Raw genomic sequence first — 25,052 nt, 5'->3', positions numbered from 1 at the left:
TGAACTCCTTGGGGGAGAATCTTATGTCCCCTGCTCTGTTTTACCTGCATTCTGCCATATATTTCATGTTATAGCAGTCTTGAATGATGACCCGGCACATGTTTATTTTAAGAACACTTTCACTGCAGATTTGACAAAATGTAAAGAAAGAACCAATGTGAGATTTCGAAAGATAGCAAAAGTACTTGACCCAAGGTTTAAGAATCTGAAGTGCCTTCCAAAATCTGAGAGGGATGAGGTATGGAGTATGCTTTCAAAAGTCTTAAAAGAGCACCACTCCAATGAGGAAACTAGCGAACATGAACCACCAAAAAAGAAAATCAACCTTCTGCTGGTGGCATCTGACTCAGATAATGAAAATGAACATTCGTCGGTCCACACTGCTTTGGATTGTTATCTATCAGAACCCGTCATCAGCATGGACGTATGTCTACTGGAATGGTGTTTGAAGCATAAAGGGACATATGAATCTTTAGTGCATCTGCCAGGTAAATATCTTGCAAACGCCAGCTACATGAGAACACCTGTTCTCATTTTCAGGTGACATTGTAACAAGAAGCGGGCAGCATTATCTCCTGCAAATGTAAACAAACTTGTTTGTCTGTGTGATTGGCTGAACAACAATTAAGACTGAGTGGACTTGCAGCCTCTTAAGTTTTACATTGTTTTGTTTTTGAATGTAGCTATTTTCTGTACATAATTCTACATTTTAAGCTCAACTTTCATGATAAAGAGATTGCACTACAATATTTGTATTAGGTGAATTGAAAAATACTATTTATTTTTGTTTTGTTTTTTTACAGTGCAAATACTTGTAAGCAAAAATATAAAGTGAGCACTGTACACTTTGTATTTTGTGTTGTAATTGAAATATATTTGAAAACGTCGAAAACATCCAAAAATATTTAAATAAATGGTGTTCTATTGTTTAACAGTGCGATTAATTGCATGATTAATTTTTTTAATCGCTTGACAGCCTTAGTTTTAAGTTGTTCTTAAAGACAGATATGTAAATTATTTTAAGTCAACAAAACTGAACTTTCCCATAAAAGTTTATTTTACATTTTGAACATCCACATGTGCTCAAGACACACACCCCTACTGACTGTTGATCTTAGACTCTATAGCAACAAGTGAACATTTGTTCTGAAGGAATGCAGACTATGTGGCTGGGTGAGGGGAAATAGTATCAACCACAAACCAGTTTGCTAATCAAAGGGTCCATTTGGTTGTTATTTAACCTTAAAACTAACAACAAACTAGTTGAAAGAGTAGTATTTAATATCCATAATTAACAATCTGCGTTAGACACTCTGCAGCCAACTGTAAAGACCCAAAAAACAACTTTGTTAGAAGTGAACTTCACAATTTCTTTTGTTTACTGAGTAACAGATACAGCAGTATAATTTTTCCATGCATGTGATATTTTACAGTTAAGATAAAGAGTGCTGCAATGAACTAGCAATATTAATATGGCAATTATTTCCTGCCTAGTTAAAGTCTTGGTTGCAAGATTTTTTTTTTTTTAAATGCATTTATTTTTGAAACTCCATCCCCATCTTCACCTATTTTTGACAGTTCCATACCACTTTCTCTTTGGCAGCCATTTAGAAATCTCTCTCTCTCTCTCTCTCTCTCTCTCTCCCTCTATATATATATGTCACACAACATACCTTAAGGTGAAGTTAAAAATGCAGGCCAAACACCAAACATCAGTGGTTTGACGGTATGTTAGCTTTCAAGAACTTTATTGTTGATAAAAATCAAAAATAAAAATCCAGAAAATGTAACATTAGCAAGTTCTATGCTTGTGTGTGTTTTTTTAAGTGGCCTTAAGGCCTGCTGCCCAACAGACTAGCAAGGAACTCTGTTCCTCTCCAGCAGATCTTAGGAGCCTGGTGAGTGTGGGAATATCTATTTGGTTTGATGGCTACAAAGACTCCTATTAACCACCTTATAAAGGTGGCAGGCTGAAGGTAGGTGGTGTCAGCTTGCTGAAAGAAGGCAGGAGTCAATGCTCAGGCTGCTGGAGGATCAAACTCATATGCTCCAGCGTACGGCTGAGCTGCAGGAAAGGCAGCAGGAGCACAGACTGCAGCTACAGCCCGTGTAACCAACCGCCCTCCTCCCCAAGTTCCATAGCCTCCTAGCCCAGACTCCCAAGAATGCAGTGGTGGGGCCTCCAGACACCTAGCCATTCCACCCCAGAGGATTGCCCAAGCAACAGAAGGCTGGCATTCAATAAGTTTTAAAGTGCTGTGTGGCCTTGTCTTCCCTCCTCCTCCACCCCTCCTGGGCTACCTTGGCAATTATCCCCCTATTTGTGTGATGAATAAATAAATAATGCATAAATATGAAGCAACAATGACTTTATTGCTTCTGCAAGCGGTGATCTAAGTGGGGAGGGGAGGGTGCTTAGCTTACAGGAAAGTAGAGTGAACCGGGGGCGAGAGAGGGGGAGAAGGGGGTTTCCATCAAGGAAAACAAACAGAACTGTCACACCGTAGCCTGGCCATTCCTGAAACTGGTTTTCAAAGCTTCTCTGATGCGCAACACGCCCTCCTATACTCTAATTGCCCTGGTATGTGGCTGCGCATAATCAGCAGCCAGGCCATTTGCCTCAACCTCCCACCCCGCCATAAATGTCTCCCCCTTACTCTCACAGATAATGTGGAATGCACAGCAAGCAGCAATAACAATGGAAATATTGGTTTCGCTGAGGTCTAAATGACTCAGTAAACTGTGCCAGTGCGCTTTTAAACACCCAAATGCACATTCTACCACCATTCTGCACTTGCTCAGCCTGTAATCGAACAGCTCCTTACTACTATCCAGGGTGCCTGTGTATGGCTTCATGAGCCATGGCATTAAGGAGTAGGCTGAGTCCCCAAGGATAACTATAGGCATTTCAACACTCCCAACAGTTATTTTCTGGTCTGGAAAGTAAGTGCCTTTCTGCAGCTGTTCATACAGACCAGAGTTCCTGAATGAGAACATCATGTACCTTTCCTGACCATCCCACATTGATGTTGGTGAAACGTCCCTTGTGATCCATCAGTGCTTGCAGCACCATTGAAAAGTACCCCTTTCGGTTTATATACTCACTGCCTTGGTGCTCCAGTACCAAGATAGGGATATGGGCTCCACCTATCGCCCCACCACAGTGAGGGAATCCCATTTCAGCCAAGCCATCCACTATGACCTGCACATTTCCCCAGAGCACTACCCTTGATAGCAGCAGCTCAGTGATTGTGTTGGCTACTTGGATCACAGCAGCCCCCACAGTAGATTTGCCCACTCCAAATTGATTCCCGACTGACTGGTGTTGCAAGCTTCCAGAGGGCTATTGCCACTCACTTCTCAACTGTGAGAGCTGCTCTCATCTTGGTATTCTTGCCTTCTCCTGCCCTGAGGCGCAAGTCACAAAGTTCCATGAAAGTGCTCTTATACTTGTAAAAGTTTTGCAGCCACTGGGAATCATCCCAGACCTGCAACACTATGCGGCCCCACCAGTCTCTGCTTGTCTCCCGGGCCCAGAATCGGCATTCCACTCCATGAACCTAACCCATTGACACCATGATGTGCACACTGCAGGGGCCCATACTTTGTGAGAAGTCTATGTCTATGTCCTCATCACTCTCGTCACCACGCTGCAGTTGCCTCCTCCTCACCTTGTTTCACTTTTCTTGCAGGTTATGGTTCTGCATATCCTGCTGGATAATGCGCGCAGTGTTTATAGTACTCATAATTGCTGTGGTGATCTGAGCAGGCTCCATGTTCCCAGTGCTATGGTGTCTGTACTGAAAAAAGGTGCAAAACGATTTTCTGCCGTTGCTCTGACAGCGGAAGGGGCGATTGACAACATGGCTTACAAGATTGGCTTACAGAGAATTAAAATCAACAAAGGGACTGGCTTTGCATCAAGAAGAAATAGAATGGCCCCCTCAAGGACAGAACTCAAAACTCTGGGTTTAGCAGGCCGTTGATTTCACTGAGGGAGGGAGGGAGGGAAGGAAGGGGGAGAAAATGAATACAAAACAAATCTGGTCTATTTCTTGTTTTGAGCCACTTCATCGATCTTTATACATATTATTCATCTGCAGACGGTGCAGTATGACTGCTGGCCATCGTCATCTCCTCACTGCTCATTAGAAGATGGTGCAGTACGACTGCTGGCAGGATTGAATCACCTTGAGACAAAACTTAAAAGGGAAACGACCTGGCTGAGTCACTCCCATGTTTGCCCAGGCGCCCAGAGGTCAGCTAAAAGAGTACCCTGGAGTATGGTGACGATGGCTACCAGTCACTATCTGCTGCCAAAAGGCAACGAGCTGCTCCTGTGTAGCAATGCAGTACTGCGTCTGCCAGCACCCAGGAGACATACGGTGACGGTGAGTTGAGTAGGCTCCATGCTTGCCACGGTATGGCATCTGCACAGATAACCCAGGAAAAAAGATGTGGAACGATTGTTTGCCATTGCTTTCACGGAGGGAGGGAGGAAGGGAAAGGGGGGGCCTGACAATATGTACCCAGAACCACCCAGGACAATGTTTTTGCCCCATCAGGCATTGGGATTTCTACCCAGAATTCAAATGGTTGGCAGAGACTGCGGGAACTGTGGGATAGCTACCCACAGTGCAAAGCTCTGGAAATTGACGATTGCCTCGATACCGTGGATGCATTCCGCCGACTAAATGAACTTAGAGCATTCGTGTGGGGACATACACAATCGACTGTATAAAAACGCTTTCTACAAAACTGACTTCTATAAATTCGACTTAATTTCGTAGTGTAGATCAGCTCTTAGAAGCCATACTGCAGATTTTGATCTTTAGAGACATTTGATATTTAAGGGTGACAATTCTGTTTTGTAGTTATACAACAAAGTGGAATTCCAAGATACTACATTACCATTTTAGAGCATAACTACATACATTACTTAAAGTGACTGGAGACAGGAAGAAGCTATGATGAATCCAGAAAGAAAGAAACCATTGTTCACTAAAAGAACCCAGAACCATGCATATAGCATATAAAACTATACTCTGAAGATAACTCTTATCTCGAAGAGTAACAAGTGGTTATTCTACACTCGAAAGTACATTCAGATATATTAGAATTAAAATCTAAGCACACAGTATAGCTAATTCAGCATTTTAATATCCAGATGTGAATTTTACCCTTGTAATTACGCAATGTACCCTCATGATACTGACTAAAGATGCAAAATAGTGAATTTCAGCAGGTATAGTCATGAAAGAGCAGTACACTACACATTTCTAAGCAGTTGAAAAGGCAGAAATGTAAATCCATCAATTACTACATCAAAGCCAAAGAGCAAAAAAGGCACTTCTTCCTTCTCTAATTTGATATAATTAAGGATCGCTATTGTAACAAAGTGAAACATGGTTCCAGTAGAGTTTTCTGAACATCCTATATAAGCCAAGTTAATGGAACCGGACTCAGACTAGGAACAGAAACTATGCTTCTATACTCCCACCTGGTCTCCTGAAGTCAAACTGATGGGGATCAATCTCAGTGCAATCATTCAGAATGATGTCAGCAACATAGTGGGGCATCACAACAAAACAAAATCATAGTGGCACCAATCTACATAAGTTTTTTTTTTATTTTAAAAATTAGCATACTGCACGAATTTGCAAAGTTAAATATTTTGGAATTTTTTTGGTCAATATTAAACTTTGCAGGTTCTGTCCCATGCTTTTGGTTCCAACAGGTGAGAACATCCACTTTAGTGGCTATACATTTTTCCTTTACAGAATGAACAAGGTGGCTTTCTTCTTATCTCCTGGAGAAATTGGATAATGTAGGGCAATCACTTCTTTTTCAAGAGCAATCCTGTGCCTCTAAGGAATCCTATCCTGTCCTCCCTCTTGCTCAACATGTGAGAAGCAAATGGGCTAGTTGCAAGGGTTATGAGAAGCCTTCAATAGGTAACCACCACCAAAGTTGGTTCCCAGCAATACAGATCACCACCTTTCTCAGAGTCTATTTGAGACTGAGGCATGGATGAGAGCAAACTGGCTGAAACTCAGTCCAGAAAGAGGTGATGTTGGTGGGCTGAGAAAAGCAACTGGATGGTATAGTAAAGAGTATACTTGTTCCTCTGGACCAAAGGGGTGTGTCTGTAATTTGGGTGTTTGGTTAGATCCCCTGATACCTGCTTTCAGAAGTAGCCAGAATAGTCTTTTCTCATTTAAGCTCATTGATTAGGAGCAGGGTGGATAAAAATCTATGATTTTTTTGATAAAATGCTTTTGAGGGCAGGGGAGAAGAACCACTATCTAAAGATACATTATAGCTCCAAAACATATCATGGAATAGGGATTATAAATTCTAATTCTGTAGTATGAGAATATATTCATGTAATGTTTAAGAAAAGTTTTGTAAATGAGTTCCAATAGTTCATGGATTACGGACCCAATCTGATGGGGTTCCAGAGGCTTCCGTATAGTTATTTAGGTTAATCTTTCTATCTACCCAATGGGACTCAGTGCTCAGTCTAGAAAACACCATCAGAGATTCTTATTTTTGCAGTTTTCAAACGGTGGATTTGTGTCTCAGGAGATAACATGCTTGTTAACAGCAAAAATGGTTTTACATAAAAATAAATATAATATATAGATGTGAGAAACAACAGACCTTAACCCTATTGTCCCTCTGCAAATTTGTGAACACAGAGTCAATCCCTTACCTCTTTCTAAAAGTGAAAAGTTTCAAAAAGTTCGATGAATAGAAAACTGTTGGGGGCAGAATAGATCTGGACAAGGAGAAGAAATCTGGAGATAAATGGGAGAAGGGAGGGACAGGCAGTAGAAACAAAAGCGAAGCTGTTTGAGCAGCATATTCCGGAAGTCTTGAGGTCCGAGTGTAGCCTTCATTGATTTGAGATCTACCATACCATTCTCTCATTAGAAGGGAAAACCTATAATGGGAGCAGGCCATTACTCCAGTTTGGGAGTATTTTAATGAAGTTCCTCTACCTGTGGGTAAGACAGGTATGCCTGCAAAATGCAAACAGTGCAACAAAGAAATGCAAGGCCTGGTTGCCTGAATAAAACAACATCATGAGAGGTGTTCCTTCTCAGGAGGAAGCTGCGTTGAAGATGATGAAAGGAACATGTCTGAACAGGCAGGATCTTCAGGTTGATAACCAACAAGAATGCGTTTTTATGTAGAAATTCATGATTAAATTGAGTCTTCCTGACTAGTGATTTAAATTATGATTTAAATAAATTTGATTTAAATCAAATCCACCCTGATTAGGAGATTGCAGTCTTCTCTCCCAGATGCAGACCTCACTACGACTCATAACTAGGTTTGACAGAATTTAATTTGGACAATTAACTATTATTTTAAAGAAGTTTCTTCTATTTTTAACCACTTTAATTTTTACAGTTGCATGAAATTAAAGGGGGGTTTGGACAGTGCTGAGAGCGAGGCTGCAGAGGATTCCCAAAACCAACAGCAGAGCTACAGGGGGCTCCCTTTATGGCTGAAGGGCCCAAAACACCCAGCCACAAGAAGCAGGGGAGACTGCGGTCCTGGCCAGTCAGGAGTCTAAGGAGGATGAGCTCCCTGGCTACAGGGGAGGCCACCTGCTGCTGAATGACTCCTGCCCAGGTATGGCGCCTGGACTCCCAGATAGTGAGAGGGTGAAAGAGCACACACAGCTGCAGAGGGCTCCCTGTGTGCTACAGTGCTGATGACACCCAATCCCTGCAGGCACAAGTTGCAGGGGGAAGGCTGCACTTGTGCAGGACTGCTACTCAGATTTTTTTCCATCAATTTCAGTGTCTCAGCTGAAAGACACTTACCAACTTCGATTTCAATCAAATTCTGCCAAGCCTGCTCAGAACATTGTCAAGCCAAGATCAGATTACTGCAATGTACTCTGCTTGTGGCTACATATTAAACACATACTGAATCTGATACAGAGTGCAGCAGCCTAACTGTTAAAAGGCATCTCTCACTTGTGAGCCTACAATACTTGTGCTATGTGAATTGGTCATCTGCAGGTTACTAGGTGTAGTTCAGTGCATTGGGGTACCTCCATCCCCACACTACACAGAAAGCACAACAGGGAGATTTTCAAAGTCAAAGGACAATCAGGCATCCAATTCTCATTGATTTTTAATAGGTACCTGACTGCCCTATGCCTCTGAAAGTCTCCCCTAGGGGTCCTAGAAGCCACCTACTCAAGAGATTGCCACCCTCTCCAGGCATTACTGCTGCAAGTTACAGTCTGAGGAGGCAGCTTTAGGACACACTTCAGGGCTGACTACCATAGAGGTGCTTTTGAAAGAGGGATGAGACTTGCATGTGGGTCATTTTTCCATTTGCTAAATGGCCTAGTGAGTTATTTTTTCGATTTAAAAAAAAAAGTGTTTTGCTGTGCTTTTAAATTCTTATTAAAGCTGTCTGGAGTTTATTTACATACCAAAACGGATGTCGAGCCTAAAGAAACCTGAAATTTGAGGCACCACTCAAGTAAGAATATAGCATCTCCACTGCTTTATGCACCTCTAAGTAACCAGATGAGGTCCCAGAAAAGATGCGTAGAAAAGGGTTACTTATATTTTTTTTAATCAATAGAGGAAAGGGATTCCTGTAGGTCATTAACAGACTTTAGAGTGTCCCAGGAATTCAAAATGTAGTGTAATAATTTCAAATTAGATTCACAGCAATTACTGAATAGCTCGTGTCCATTTTCATTCCATTGTGTTAGAAGAGTGTTGATGTCTTTATATTGGGTTGGCCCATTATTTTGATTCCCTCAATGCAGGAGAAGTATCTTTAACTTCAGAAGACCCTAATGCAACCGACAGTGACCATAAGGGACGACGAACTCTATTACTTCAAGACACCTGGGAAATGTAGGTCAAATCTGGAGAGTCTGCTGTTTCTGACTCTACCCAACAAGGATAAGGATGCCTAACCCTCATTTTGAGCTATGTGAGAAATAGCTGTTTTCACCAAGAGATCTACTAACTTTGATTAATGTAATTTAGCCAAAATAAATTCAGTCTTGAAATTCTTACTCAAGTGCAGAACTTAGACCGGGGGTCTCAAACTCAATTTACCTTAGGGCCAGTGCCAGTCCTCAAATCCTCCCAGGGGGCCAATAATGTCTCTCATGCCGCCCAGAACTCGCCCCTCAAAACTCCACCCCCCACCTGCCTAAGGCTCTGAGAGGAAGTTTGGGTGGAGGAGGTGGTCTGGGATAGGGGATTTGGATGCAGGATCTGGGAGGGAGTTTGGGTGCAGAAGGGGTGAGTGGTTGGGCTCTGGGAAGCAGTTTGAGTGGGGGAAGGGGCCTGGGGTGCAGGGTCTGGGATGGAGTTTGGGTGCTGGGTGCAGGCTCTGGGCTGGGTCAAGGGTGGTGCAGGAGGAGGGGGTGGGGTTGCAGGCTCTGTGCAGGAGGAGGGTGGAGGGTGCAGGCTCTGGGATGGAGTTTGGGGGTGGGAGGGGGTGTGGCGCGGTGCTTACCTGGGGCTCCAACGCGGGGAGGGCCAGGGGGCCTCCTTGCGCTGCTGCCCCCAGGTACTGCCCCCGCAGCTTCCCATTGGGTGCAGGGGCACTTGGGGTGAGGGCAGTGCGTGGAGGCACAGTCCTGCCCCGCCCTGGGGCCACAGGGAGGGGCTGGCGGACATGTGGAGCAAGCAGGCAGATGCCGCTCAACTACGCTGCACTGCTGGAGCCCCAAGCCATTTTAAATCACCCCGGGGAGGGGAGAGCGCCCGGGGGCTGCAGGTGGGGCCAAGGGGGAGATCTGGCCCCAAAACTGCTGGAGCCCGGCAGGCCACATTAAGACACCCGACTTAGACCAAGACTTTCCCCTTTAGCCACACTGATTTATTATCTGGCCAGAGAAACAGAGAAAATTGATCTTTTAACAACATATGGACAATGACACATCTTGGAGTTGGGTAAAGTCCCTCTCAAGGAGGACCTGCTTCAGCTGATCCTCCCATCTCATGAGCACAACACTCACTTTGAACTTAATGCCTGGAGTCAAAAGGAAGGGGTCAGGGAGAGGGATAGACACCAGGTTAGTCTGCATACTTACTTTTTTTTGCCTTATAAAGTTTGATGATTATGTGCCACAAGAGCTATTCAAAACCCTCTTCTGATGAATTTAGAGCGAAGGCTCCATTTTTGATCCACTCAAACAAGCTGCCATTTTCAATTTCTCCACAGAGGTAAACTATTTCTCTAGCTTGGTGCCTTGGGGCTTAAAAAATGGACCAGGTATCTGCTAACTGGAAGACTAAGCCTACTCAATAGAGGCAGAAACAGAAATAAGAATGGGAGCAGTCCCACCAGTGAGGTCCCTGGGCACCATGCTGGTGAGCATCTCAGCCCCCGAGAACCAAAGCTTCTGAAAAGGAAAGAGGCCTTGACTTACTTCCACAACCTGGAGCCTCCTAACTGTTGTAATTTTCCTTGACAAGTATCCCCTACTCTACAGCTACTAGGCTGCTGCGAAGGGTGGAAAAGAAGTCCAAAATTACTCTACCCTTTCCCCCGAACCACCATTTTTTGGTTCTTCTTATTCCGTGAATAACTCCAGAGGCTAGCTAGCAGTGTTGCTGCTCGCAAAGCAACATGAAACTGACATGATTCAAAAATTTCAAAGCCTCCCAAACGATTCCAAACAGCCATGCACTGATCAAAGTCTGGTTAACACGGCCTTGGTGTATCACACCTGATACAGCTATGAACCAGAGTGGAAGTACAAAAGCTGTCAGCATGATCAGAAAAATGGCACTGGATAGTTTACACTCTGTTCATGAGAGAACCTACCAAGCACTATCCATAAGCACTAGAAACAATTTTGCAAGAGATAAAGCTTCCCACTCCTACCAGCGGAGTGAATTTCGCAAACTCTGTTTAAGTCTCACTTTATCTAACAACAACAATTGCTGATAGGACAAAGTTCTGACTAAAGCTTATTGGAAACCATGAAGAAGAGTACTGCAGTGATTTGCCAATGACTTTACCTTAGGTTAAAAGCAGTACTCTCCCTGAAGTCCAAGCAGCAAAAATACATTTTTTAGAAAAGTCTGTATCAAGATTCATTTAATTAGTGCAAATGGAAATGCCACTGCAGTGGACATAAAAAGTGAGAAGACCCAAACACGTAGCATTCTCCCCTCTGGAAATCTCTGCAGTTCAGTATTCATGTAATTATTTATTGACCACCAGTATGTTTGCTGCTTTACAAAGCATTAGATAAAGTCCACATTCAAAAGGAGTTTATAATCGGACACAAATACATTCTTCAATGCAAGGTAACTTACCTGAATAGTTTACCCAGGAGTACACCACTACCTCAGAAGAACCAGAAAAATGATAAAACTGAACCATGGGGAAAACTGCCAAATCCTTCCAACAGGGAAAATAAATGCTAATCCAGTTGGAAATTTAGGGCCTATTGAAATCAATGAGAGACTTTAGATATTGACTTCAAGGCGAGAAGGGTCAGCCTCTGAAGATTAGCTGAAGCAACCTATGCCAGATCAGGGTACTGGGTAATTGCCCCTCTGCATTATATAACCTTCCTCTTCAGGTCAAAGCCTGCAATATTAGCACTAACAATAACAGTTGCAAAAGAAGTTGTCGATCTGCATTGAAAAGGCAAAATATTTATGGAGTCAAGACATCACACTTAACAGAATCAGGTAATGTTTGTCAGATAAATGAAGACTAGTAGGTAAAACACAGCAATGTTGAAGTGGCAGAGGCCAATAAATGGTTGCCTGTTATCAAGTTAACGTACCTAGGTATGCTACTGAACACAAATTTTTGTTTGGCAAAATTAACATTTTGCCCAGGCCTGCCCTTCTAAGAGAATTCTGGTACTTCTTAGCTTATAACTTATTTTAACTTTTCAATGCAAAATTGAGAGATCCATTGGCAGCAACAGGGGAAATATCATAAAGTACCTACATCCAGTGTCTTTTGACTTCCAGTATGAGATCATCAGCCTTTCCATGCACAACATGAGGTTGTTCTATTGACCGATGTGCTGAAGCTATGCACCACTGTATGACAGAGAAATAATTGACAGTAGCACAGAAAACTTCAGCAAGTAGACTTTCAGAGAACCTAAAGACTGAAGTTTTCCAAAGGATAAAAGTCTGCAAAAATAAAGCAGCTCTTCTCATCCTCTCCAGCAAGACTGGCAGAGAACTGGAGGAGACTCCTTAGGAACTGGTGCTCCATAGTACAATACTATGGTTAAGTACAGTACATAAATTTAGATAGATGGTTTCAGAGAGTCTGGACACAGCAAAGAAGAGCATGTAGGATGGTACACACTGACCAAAGTTTGCCAGCTGTTTGCTGGAAGCCCTTAACCCAAGCAGGAGGAGAGACATTGACTTTGGTTGCCTGCTTTTAAGTCACATTATAAGGTCACCTGAGGAAATAGAAAAAGCAGCAGTTGAGTGCTGCATCTCCAACTGTGCAGTTATGTGCTATAAATTCAACTGCCTGTCCTCAAGGGAACAATGTTTTGGTGAATCTAGGCACAATAGACCACATTTTTAGAAGATCTTTAAGCACCTTAGGCACTTTTGAAAATCTCACCAGGCACCTATATACCTTCAAAAGTCTGGCCCAGTAATCTTAATTAATCTCTGAAGACAGCATCATTTTGAAGAAAGTTACACCAACACCTCCAACAGATTGCTTTACAACTGTTTGAAAGTGAACACAATTGGAAAATTATAAATTAATTGCAGCTTTACTGCTAGTTGGAAAGATATGATTTGACATACTAATCATGAAGTCCAGTATCCTGACTCTGGCAGTACTAATATCAGACAATGCAAAGGAAAGTTTCAAATTTATATATATAAAAAAAATATGCACCAAGTCACTGAAGTAATGATATCCAAAGAAGTCAGGAGAAATTCCTTCCTGGCCCCTACAGTTGATTGTTTTACACTCAAACTTGAAATTAGTTGGATAATTTCAGAAGGTGGTAAAATACTATTAGTGACAAAAGTTATCCATTCTTTTGTATGTAAACAGTTTGTTGTCTTGGTGACCTCCTGTGTCAGAGATTTCTACACGCAAGTTACATGTTGTGTGAAGTTGCTTTTCCTTGTTTACACTGAAATTTGCCAGCTGCTAACTTCAGCCTAAATGCTGAGCCAATTTATTGGTCAGCAGTACAAAGAAGAGCACCTCAGTTTGAAAGAAAGTTTACCTTTGCATTATTCATTTTCTGAGATTCTTATATTTACTGTTACACACATTCTTAGTCTCTGTAGATATATTTTAGATGAAGTGTCAAGTAACAGCATCCAATAACTTCAGAAAAATTTTAAAGAGCCATCCTTGTTAAAGATTGTTAATTTCATAAGATGACAAAAGTGAAAACAGTTTAATAAAGTCAGTGTGTGATCTACACTAAAAGGAAATTGCATAACCTACCTTCCACACTATATCTTGGGGCCTTTGAGTTTATTTATTAAAACTGCCTCTGTGGCTGCTAGAATACACTTGTGTTCTTGCAGTTGTTTCCTGTGAACTGTCCATTCAGATATTAAGAGGTGCCAGACAGACATGTTTGACCACATCAACCTGTGTGTCTAGTTACGGTGAACCATACTGACGCTTAAATCAGTATTAGGCTTCAAAGTTACCTGTACATTTAAGACTTATTCACCACTTTTCTGGTGCAACTAACAGCAGACTCAAAACAGTATATTGTTTACAATATGGTGGCTATATTCACATCCTGAATCTTTTGCCTGACTAAATAAACAGATTCTGGAGGCCACCTCGACATAGGTGTGAATACCTCAAATGACAGGAGAGTAGCATTTTCCATTCCGTTTATTATCCTTGTTTGTGACCAAAGGCAGTTATTAGGGTGATCCTAAGTCCTCTAAGCCAGAAAGCCTCAGAATTATATGAGAATTGTTACACTGACTCAAAATCTAAACAGGAAGGTAGAGGACGCCCCACACCACAGATACAAATATAACCAAAAATCAGATTTAAGAAATCATAAGCCACATTAGTAACAACAACAAGATTTTTTTCAAGTGGTTTCTCACTGAGAAGCTTCAAGTATTAGACCATATCCACAAACTGGTTCTAGCTATTGTACAGACTACTGTGTCTACTAAAAGTGTTTAATGTGCTACAGGCTTCATGAAAATCAGGACTTCAATGGATTTTTCCTTTCTTAAAAGTAGATAATTAAGTCAACTTGCTCATTACAAGTCCAGAATTGCAACTAAGAGAAAAGGGACAATTGGATGATAGTGGTGGAAGGAGGAAAAGGAATTGCAACTATCTACAGGTAAAAATGGGTGGTGGGAAAAACTGCTATTAGCAGTCAATGAATCCCATACCAGACTAGTTTGGATATAGCTCATAGTATTAACAAGAGAACCCCTCTTCAGAAAAGCTTTCCTGCTGTTGACCAAGAAAAACTGATAGTATTTCCCTTTCAGGAAAAAGAAAAGGAAAAAAAAAAAAGTGATGTGTTCCAAGGGAACGGACAAAGAAAGCAAATTTGTAGTTTCCACCTGTTAGCAGAAGATGGTAAACAAATATCTTGGCCTGGAAAAAGCGAGTGTTACAGAAAAGTTAAACTCCATTAAAATTAGACCTTTTAAAGCTACATTCAAATTATTAACATATGAGCCTATAAAATAGTAACAATTGTAATAGCATGGAAAACTGGATCTTGGCCAAAATATCAACAGTATTCTTTGTAATTACAAAAACATCAGTCAGTTGTTTAAAGGACTGATTTAAAGTTTAACTATTTTTCCAGTGTCAGTTCAGCCAGTCTGATGGGAACCAGACTTTCCCCTCCTCCCTTTTACTTAAGTCTTACCAAACTGTGTCAGCTCTATATGTTATGTCTCATTAGGAAACAGAATGCACTGTTTGAGCTAAGGAAACGTAGCACCCAAAGTAACATCCACCACTTCCTGTAATCACGCAAGTATTTGACAGAAAGAAAACAAAACAAGTAAAAAACACAGTAATGTTTGCTTCTGTTCCTACTGAGTACAGCCATGTGTGTGAATTTCAAATCAGCTAAGAAATAGGATAAAGCAGTTAACGCACCTTCTGAAAGAATGGCTTCTTTCAAATAGAGTAGCACATCTGCAAATTTTCTGACATCATTCACCAACTGCATGATGTATTCTGGATCCACAATAGGACTGTCGTAGCAATCAGAGTTGGAGCTAATACTGCTCAGAGAGTTGCTCTTGGTACTGCGCCCCATTCCCCAGTTTCCTGAATTGGCGATGGTGAAGAAATTGGATGTAGACAGTCGGGCTAATCCCAAACCACGCTTGTTACTTCCACCGTTCTGTCGCAACATCCCAGCTGATGCAGTACTTATAAAATCCTTGCAGCTAACATTCAATGTCACTTAATGTCCATTTGAAAGGCCAAAGACGAAGCCCTTAAAATTAAGGGGGGGGGGGGGAGAAAGAGGGCGATATTTAATGGAAGAGAACAACATTTAAAAGGTAAAACTTTAATACTGACAATGCATGAAAATATTTTCAATATTAAGTTGTTGGAGATTGAAACATTTAATAAAATAGTTTTAAAATCCTTTGATTATCTGAAGTTATAAAGCAAATAACTAATGCTAGCATTACCTGAAGACCAGGTGGAGGTGGTGCATGAAGGTAGTCTATAAGCTTTGCCCTGGAACTACACAAACTAATTTCTAAATTTACTCCAAAGAACTGTTCTCTTTCCTCAACACGTGTTCATGAATCCCTAATTGTAATAAACTCTATAATGCATACACTGAGGCCGGGTCTACACTATAAAATTTTACCATGGCTGAACAGTTGCCAACAACCATGAAAAACTGGCATAATGCTGAACAAAAACACATGGACCACTAGGCCACGTTCAATACCATTTCAGTTAATAAAAATGTTGGTTACACAGGGTAAAATTTCATAGGGATCCTATTGGCCTACCAGAGTTCGATGGAAAAAGGAAGAGAGTCTGAAAAGGCTAAAATTTAATTGCAACATGGGATTTTAAGCCAACTGCCATTTTTTTTGTTTTTAATAACAGTATCTCACATTAAAAACAAAGGAAGACAAAGAAGCTACTGAGATTCCAAACATGTAACTTCTTTAGTGTGTCAGATATTGAGATTAACTCCTGTAGGTTTTACAGAGTGAATTTCAGGGAGTTCTATTTTATTTTAGTTTTAGCACAGACTTTTTAGGAAGTTCACTCCCAAAGAAAGTTTATAATTTGGAATGGATAAATTGATGCAACTAAGCAGCCATCTGTATTCATTTAATTTAAGAAGACCAGAGTGATTCCTACTTCATTGTGCCAAGTGAAGTAATTCACTTCAAAGCATAAGCCTCCAGGAAGCAAAAGCAGGTATGGTTCCATTTTGATAAATGACTACATTTATCCGCTAAACACTAAAAGAAGAGAATTTATGTTTACAATGTATGTTTAGCTCAGAGGAAAAAATTGTAAACTGCATTATAAAGGCGAAATAGTTAAGACTTTGAATTGGAGAGATTACAATACATTTGTTCGCACCTCAGTGAAGCTGCTAGTTTAACTATTTCTATTATAAACATGAGAAAACAAGCATTTATTATAACACAATCGTAGGTATTTACTGCAGGTTGAAAGAGTTATTGCATACATTTTTAAAAGTCTGTTTAGACAATCTAAAGAAGCCGGTAACTCCTCCGTTTTGAATACTCCCACTATATGTTCTGACAGGTAGTATTCTCATGCATTTCCATTAAAACAAATTGGAAAAAAGTACCAGGAATAATAAAGATGAGGAAATTAGATAAAAAAAAAGTATGCTACAGCATTTTGGTCAGATGCTTAAAAAGAAAGAAAATTTAGAGTTTAACTAACCCAGTTTAACTGCCTTGATAATATTTGTTGTTTTGAAGTAGTACGTATAATACTATAAGAAAATATATAAACAATGCTGAAAATAAAGTAATTCCAACATAAGTACATTAATTAAGTTTACATTAAACAAATATACTGTTGAGCAAAACATTTGTGCAACCTTCCTCAGTTCCCATTCCCTACCCAGAAAGCTACTTTGCAATCCTGTCTTTCACATAACCAGTCCCTCTTGATATGACTATGCTTTTACATTTCCCTCTTTTGAAAATGTTATTCTCTCCTCTACTATTGTGTGACTAACTCACACAAAAAGGGGAAGATAGCAATGACTATTCAGGGGACACAGTATGACATATATAAACACTTTAAAATACACAAAAATTTAAAGATACTTTTTCCTATAATCCCTTTCCGTTGTAATATTAGTATTACATATTTATCCCCTTCAGTCAAATTTTTGCTGTAGATACGCTCTTCTATTTTTTTTCCTCACTTGTACTTGTCATAAAACAGAGGGAGGAGGAAAAAAAAAAAAAAGTGTTCCTCACAGATATTTCATTACTAGAAAAAAAGTTTCATGTTCATTCTTGCACACTTTTTTTAGGCTAGAGTCTCTTGAAGGAAGTCCAAAACAACTGTTATAAATATCTTCAGACTTCGGTTAAGAGCAAGTAGTTCCCATCACAACACCCCACCCAAAAAACCCCAATACACACCCTCCCCCCCCCCACACCAACGATTTCAGAAATCTGCTCTCTCAGCACAATCTTCTCTCGCAGACGATAGAGTTCCTTAACAGGGCCACATTTTGAAGAGTTCCTTTGGAGCGAAAATCTACAATCTGTTTTTTTAAAGGGACAGTAAAAAGCTCTCAACCCGGATTGTTTATAAAACGCAGCCAGAACACACAGCAGTGCTGTCGTGCAGCTTCAACTGGGCCCGATTACAGCGAGGGTTTGCCGCCCACACGGAATGTCTCGCATTCCTAGCAGGACTCTGTACGGCAGGCAGGGGCCCCCTCCACCAGCCGATGCAGCCCGCTGCCAACTCGCACGTCCTCGCTCTCCTGCCCAGCATTTACATACAATGGAGAGGAGCCGCTCTAGCCGCAAACACACCGCAGGGGAAGGGGGAGGCTGAGCGGCAATGGGCGCAGGTAGCAGCCCGCCGGGGGGGGGGTCTCACCGGGGGCCGAGCCGAGGGGGACGAAGCACTTCATGGGGCAGAAGATTTAGGGGCCTCGGTCCCCTTCGCTGGCCGCAGACGCGGAGGATGCCCCGAACCGAGGGGCCCCCAGGCGTGGAGCCCAGAGCGGATGGGGACGCAGGGGGGAGACGTACCCGCCCCGCGGCGGGCGCACTTCGCCTGGCAAGGACTGGAAGCGGGGAAGGGACCGCGGTAAGCCCCCACTCTTGCGGCGACAGCCGAGTCCCGAAGCCCCTCAGAACCGCCTGCCGGACCCCGCTCCCCAGACCCAGGCCGCGCCCCGAGCCCGCCCCTCGCGGCGCCTGACGCGGCCCCTGCAACCCCATGTGGGCGCCTAACGCTCCGGACCGACAGCAGCTGCCCGGGCCGGACACCGGGGGCGAGACGCGCTCCCGGGCGGGGTCCTTACCGGGCTGAGGGGGACGCCGTGAGATGGCAGCAGAAGCGAGTCCCCGAGCGCAGGCAGCAGCCGGGCTGCGACGGGCCCCTGCGCATCCCTCCGCGCTGCCCATTGAACTCACACCCTCCGGCCAGCGCCGCAGCCGCCCGGCCCCCGACCGCTCCCAGCCCCGCCCCCGCGCGCCCGCCCCCTCCCATTGGGCAGCTCCGGATCAGAGGCGGGGCAATGGAGCAACAGGTTGGGAGCGCGGAGTCGACACTGAGGTGGCGGGACTCCGCGCAGCCCCGCCCGCGCGCCGAGAGCACCGCTAAGAGGGGAGCCGGCGGCATGGCGTGTGCCTCCGCCCGCCAGGCGCTACGCAGCGGCGTTCAGCCCGTAGCCCCATGCAATGGGCCCAACGGCAGCGGGCGTGGCGGGAGGCGGCAGGCGGCAAACTCTGGAATCCGGCGGCGAGCAGCTTGGGTGTGAGGGGGCTGGAATAGGGCCGCTGCTACTTGCCTGTAGTGTCAGAACCGAGGGGGTATGTTGATCCCCAGGTGAGGTTGCCGCCCCCACCCCCCTCACAGCAATACTAGCCGGTCGAAAGAATCTGTTGGCCTCTTTCCAGCCACAAGTTTGCAAACCCAGCCACAATAATAATAATTACTGAAAAAGCCACGTTGTGCAGCAAGCCCCTCATCAGGCTTCTCCATTCCCAAGCCAGGATCACCGTCATCTCTGCTGTCACCTCTGAAGCCTGACTCCCCATCGTTTCAGTGCTCTCCTACTCATTCCTGATTGCCATTGGGGTGATGGAGACATTGGTTTCTTCTTCCTTCTCACATCACAGTACAGATGCCTTGGTGCTGTCCTCAGTATTTCAGGTGGCATTGATGGGTAAATCCCAAGAGTATGGTTTAGTTCCTCATAAAATAATCTGATTTTCATCACTGCCTTGGGCCTTGCTTGGGCCTCCAGCCCTTTTAATTGTTTTCCCTACTACTGATTAATGGACCAAACGATGCTGTATTCAGCATCCATTTGGTCATAGGCCCACCAACAGTTCAGCCGCAACTGGATTTTCTTGTTGCCCCTGTTGGTCATCGCTGCCAAAATATCTGCCTCATACCACCAAGCATAACTGGAAAACAACTCTGCCAAATCACCAGGAGAAAAAAAAAAAGCTGCACCACATGTGATCGTAAGGAGATGTCTTCTGAGACGCTGATAAAGAATTGTCTTGCTACATCAATGGAGAAGAAGTCAGTGCTATGGGGTGTACAACACTATTTGTTTGGAATAGGGGCTTCCACAGGGGCTTTTACTCTAGGCCTATGAAATTCAGAAACTAGGCCAGACAGACCTCCTAAGCATTAATTGGTACACTGTTGGATAACAATGGGAGGAGTATTAGTACTATGCAGGGTTCTAAATTAGCATTTGTTATTTATGCTGGTTCTGCATTAGTGTATATTGAGATGGAGGAGGACTACAAGGTGGTTAGCCTTGCTTGAAGCAAGTCTACTCAAAATGTTGGTGTGGGCGCCTGGGCATTGTTGGAATCATGAAGACATGGTATATTACAGTCATATTAGGAAGCTCAAATAGTGGTTAACATACCAAATTTCTCCAAAAAAAGAAAAGGAGTACTTGTGGCACCTTAGAGACTAACAAATTTATTTGAGCATAAGCTTTCTTGAGCTACAGCTCACTTCATCGGATGTAGCTCACTCCTTTTCTTTTTGCGGATACAGACTAACATGGCTGCTACTCTGAAACCTCAAATTTCTCCAGTGTATACAAGGCTTAAGACAAGAACTTATTTTAATGTAGCATACTACTATATAAAAATATAAGTTAAATAAACATGTTTGCAAAGTCAAGCACTCAGAAGTTAGGAAATGTGAGAATTAAAGTGCCAGGTTTACTTGTGAAGAGTTTAAGAGATTTGCCCAGCATCACCAGGGAATCCTGTGGCAGAGGCAAGGATAGACTCCAATCTTCCACGGCAATATTCGACTTCCTAAACCACAGGAACATCCCTTCTGTTCCTGTAATTCCCTGTCTCGTTCACTATACATCTTCCACCATCTGCAGCATATTATGTAAGTGTCCTAAAAACAACAACTTCCTTGACTACACAACCCTGATTCGTCCCCAGAGTATAGTCCTTCCTGTGCTCTGAATGAGGCAGGGGCATTTTGGAAAAATATTACGTGATCATATAGTTAGAGACTGTATCATAATGCATATGCAAAAGATAGCCAAATTAATATTGCATGGACAACTTTAACTCTAGCATTCCCTAATTTCTGAGTACTTGACTTTGCAATCTTAATTTTCTTTTAATGTTTTCTCATGTGGCATAATATTGAAACCCATATGGTAAATCAGCGAGTTTGTAACCTTTAGATAAACTGTACAGACCTCTATCACTGGAGCTAAAGGAATAACTGATAGCAAATATAAATTGTCATCCTCTATCTGGTCCAGTGATTAGAGGGGAAAGACACACATTTTGCTAGTAGTGACAGCTATTTGCTGACAACAGAGGAATGTTTGGACTTAGGAATTTTGGATTAAATTCCAGGGTCTGGAGGGGAGTGTGTCCTAGTGAGCACACCTGATCACTCCCCATTTTACCCCCACACAAGCTCGCTCTTCCAGTCTCAGTCCTAATCTCCTGGCCTAGCCCATCCAAGTCTCCACCTCCCAAAGCTCCTCATCCCAGTTTCAGTCTCCTTTTCCAGGCTCTGAGTTCAAGGGCCAATATTCCCCCCACCAGGGTAGTCAATTATTTTTGCCAAGGTCCAAATTTTTTGGTTAAGGTATAGTCAAGGTCCAGACTCCAGATAATATATATATATATATATTATCTGGAGTCTGGACCTTGACTATATATATATATTATATATATAAAAACTCCTCCAACATTAATGATAATAATAAGTAAATAAAAAGATTTCGGGGTCCTTCCAAATGCATCTGGCAGTCTGGATTTGGCCCATGGTCTACCTATGGACTACCCTTGCCCCACGCCCTGATGCCCAGTCCCAGTCTCCCTCCCTGTGCTCCTCATTCCTGTCTTTCCCCCTTGGGACTCCATGTTGCAGTCTCCTTGCCTAGCCAGTCTCAATCTTCCCTCGCCAGTTCCTCATCCAATCTGTCTTTACCTCCATTCCCACAGACTAGTGCCCAGTCCCTCACCACACCTGAACCCCGGTCTCAATGTCTTCCCCTGGCTCCCAATCCAAGTCTCCTTGTCCGGCAGTCCCAATATCTCCTCCCCAGCTCCAAGAACCAGTCTTCCCCCAGGCAACTGGACCCAATCTACTCCATCCATCCTCCCCCCAGTCCCAGCTCCTCATCCTTCTGTATTTCAGTCAGCCTGCTTCGGACTCCTCCATGCTGCCAGGGCACCAGCAGGGGGAGCACTGAGAGCACAGGAGAGAGAGTCTTCCTCCTCTCAATTCCTGTGCCAAGTAGCACAGTGACTACTGGCTGCTGAGAGGAACAATTGAAGGGAAAGTCCTGCTCTGCCATTGCAGTCATAGGCTGGAGCATGTTCAATATAGGTGGAATCTTCAGAGATATTAAGCTGCCAGCCTTTAACAAGTCTCTACTGAGCATGTGCAAAATGATTTTTTTCAGAACCTTATAACTAAGCCAAATTTAGGCAAATTGTCATGGAGATGACAACAAAGCCAGCCCTGCACCCCTGCCAAATTTCAAGTCCCTGTTCCAAAGCATGGGGATGCTAGTACTCAACAAAATTGTTGTAAGAATTTTGTTTAACTTGGGCAAAACAACATATTTTACCCTAATCTTATTCTCATAAATGGTTGAACTATTTTAATTGAAATTAAAAACAAAAAACAGCCTGAGGCAGACACCCAGCATAGAAAATTCCAGCCCAAACAACAGAAGTTTGGCAAAGTTATAAGCAACTGGAGGGGAAAAAAAAAAGGGTCTTGTAATGGGAAGTGTCGGGCAAACTTAACTATAGGAGGCATTACCAGCTCCAGCCATAATAATGGAGCCTAGAAAAATTAGAAGAGTGACATTCATAGATTTGTGCAGAATCAAATTGTTTTGGTTAGAAAAAAACCACTCCAAATATGATGATCCTGTGGCTGCAGCGTGCACTGTTGAAGTCTGTGGACTGTATTCCGACACTGCTGGAGCAACAAACCAAATTATGACATTACTTATCTCTCTAATTAGCAGTCCATCAGCATACGACAAATAACAAAGTCTTTGAAATCACTGGGTAACAATAGTTTTATTGGGTTAAATTTCAGCACTGTTAATCAACATTTTGTTTCTTTCCTTTCCTGTAACCATTTGCCTAAATATATGTTAATGTAAATTTATAAATCCATTAAATGGTTACAAGCTATCCAAGTCTGCTGATACTAAATTTAGAGAAAAAGCAAACAAAGATTAACAATGCAATGAGGTTCAAAAGGATTTGGATAATTCAGGGGATTGATCCAGCAGATGCCAAAATCATGGAAGGGTAAACAACCGTAAAGTAATTTAGTGGAAGAGCAAGAAACCAAGTTAGGGAATATGCGCTAAATGCTACAATGATTCATCACAAAATAAGGAAAAGGACTTGAGGAATTATGGATAAATCATTGAAACCAGTTTAGTGCACAGCATAAGGAAAAAAAAGGCAAACAAGAAATTCCATCTTTATTCACCAACAGAAAGGACCCAAAAAATTTGAGACTGTTACTCTCTAAGGCCATGTCTTTGGATGTTTGTGGGGGAGATGCCACACTGAGGGGCAAAATATATATTTATTATCATATTTAGCCATGATAGGTTATATAGAACTAGTGGCCCTGAAAATCATGAATTGTCCCTTGAAGATGATGCAAGGCTAGAGGTATTTTGTGAGAAATTCAACTGGACATAGAATGACCCCGTCTGCAATCAACCTCAGATAAAAGGATTGCAGTGTATGTGGCCAGTGCTGTGTTTCCAAAATTTTAACAAGTCATTTCTCAAAAATGTTACCCTTCAGTTAGTGATCAACTGCAAAGCCGGTGGATGATCAGGAATAGGAGGAAGGATTATGTGAAGCAGGCAAATCCCAGAACCTCCTTTGGTTGTCAGATGCTCCACTGACTAGTATATCTCACTCAATTCCTATCTTTCAGCTGCCACAGCCCTTCAGAATCCTCCTAGAAGTACCATTCCCTGCTTTACTTATTGCTCTCAACATTAAAACAAAGTGCCATTTGGACACTGTGCTGATCAGCTTTTGTTACCCTGATGCCAGATAAAACAGTTATGAAGCAAAAATTCCACTCTAGGTTAGCAATGAAACTGATATTTCACAACAATGATGAATATGGATATGGTGGCAGCTACGAAATATGCCTTTTTAGTGTGAAAAAAGATCCATCATATGTTTTTACAATAATTGAAGAAGGGTCTCTATAGAGAGATGGCTTGTGGCAAAGGTTAAAAAAATTAATAAATTGAAGAAAGAAAATATGGTGCTTTTAGTGTTAGGGGAGATCAGGTGGTGAAGCAGTTTTTGTGCCAATCTCAAAAATGTTGTTTGGCATCCAAAAGCAGTTTTGTTGCCAGAGCTCCCAATTATGCTGGGGACTGCACTACTATATCTAACAACTGCTTTTGGATGCCAGCAAACGCCTAGTGTACACACACACATTTTGAGCAGTGTAACTATTTTGGTTAGGGGTGTGATACTTTTATCAAAATAATTACAGTATACTAGTACAACCCCTGAATGCAATTACTTCCCTGTAAAGGTTCTTTATTATTCCCCTCTAATAAACTGTTGGTATAACTGCATCCTTACTAGGAGGTTTGTAGTGTTTTAACTGTAACAGTATAGTTAAAGCAGTATGTCATAAATAGAGAGAGAAGGGTAGCATAAAATCCCTCCTTGGCAGCTATACTGAATTGCCTTACCTGTAAAGGGTTAAGTAGTTCAAATAACCTAATTGGCACCTGACCAGAAGAACCAATGAGGAAAGAAGATATTTTCAAAATTGTGGGGGGAAGGTTTTGTTTGTGCTCTCTCTTTGTTGTTCCCTCTCTGGATGGAGGGAGAAGCCAAGCAGGTATAACATCTCCTGAAAATACACCTGGAATAATCCATCTAAATTCACAGAAAATTGTACATAGGGCAAGGAAATGCGTTAAGATTATCTTTTGTTTTAGCGTGTGAATTTTCCTATGCTACAGAGGTAGTTTTATTCCTGTTTTTGTAACTGTGAAGCTGAGCCAGAGGGGAATCCTCTGTGTTTTAAATCTTTTTATTATCCTGTAAAGTTACATCCCATCCTGATTTTGCAGGTGTGATTCTTTTACTTTTTCTTTATAATAAAGTTCTTCTTTTAAGAACCTGATTGATTGTCAGTGTCCTGAAGACAAAGGGTCTGGTCTGTACCCTCATTGCTAAGGCAATTGGTTGGTATATTATTCTCAAGCCTCCCCAGGAAAGGGGTGAAGCGGCTTGAGGGGATATTTTGCGGGGATTCCAAGTGACCCTTCCCTG

The 25,052-nt window shown here is 42.4% G+C and overlaps 1 protein-coding gene across 7 annotated transcripts in view; it reads right to left on the bottom strand.

Annotated features, from left to right (window-relative positions):
* Nucleotides 1-18,679, bottom strand: part of ARHGAP29 (Rho GTPase activating protein 29) — a 92,559-nt gene extending 73,880 nt beyond the window's left edge. For 6 of the 7 annotated variants that reach the window (XM_038413095.2, XM_043491288.1, XM_038413097.2 and 3 more), the window contains exons 1-2: nucleotides 18,542-18,679; nucleotides 15,124-15,469 (exon numbers count right to left, since the gene is read on the bottom strand). In XM_038413095.2, the coding sequence (XP_038269023.1) occupies nucleotides 15,124-15,385 (262 nt within the window). In that variant the 5' untranslated portion in view covers nucleotides 15,386-15,469; nucleotides 18,542-18,679. Of the gene's footprint in view, nucleotides 1-15,123; nucleotides 15,470-16,926; nucleotides 16,943-18,541 lie in introns of those variants that run through there. The other variant, XM_038413096.2, reaches the window with a different exon arrangement.
* Nucleotides 18,680-25,052: the final 6,373 nt, after the last annotated feature.

Source organism: Dermochelys coriacea, chromosome 8 (genome assembly GCF_009764565.3).
Source record: "Dermochelys coriacea isolate rDerCor1 chromosome 8, rDerCor1.pri.v4, whole genome shotgun sequence".
Lineage (NCBI taxonomy): Eukaryota > Metazoa > Chordata > Testudines > Dermochelyidae > Dermochelys > Dermochelys coriacea.
This window is presented reverse-complemented; position numbering and strand designations above follow the sequence as displayed.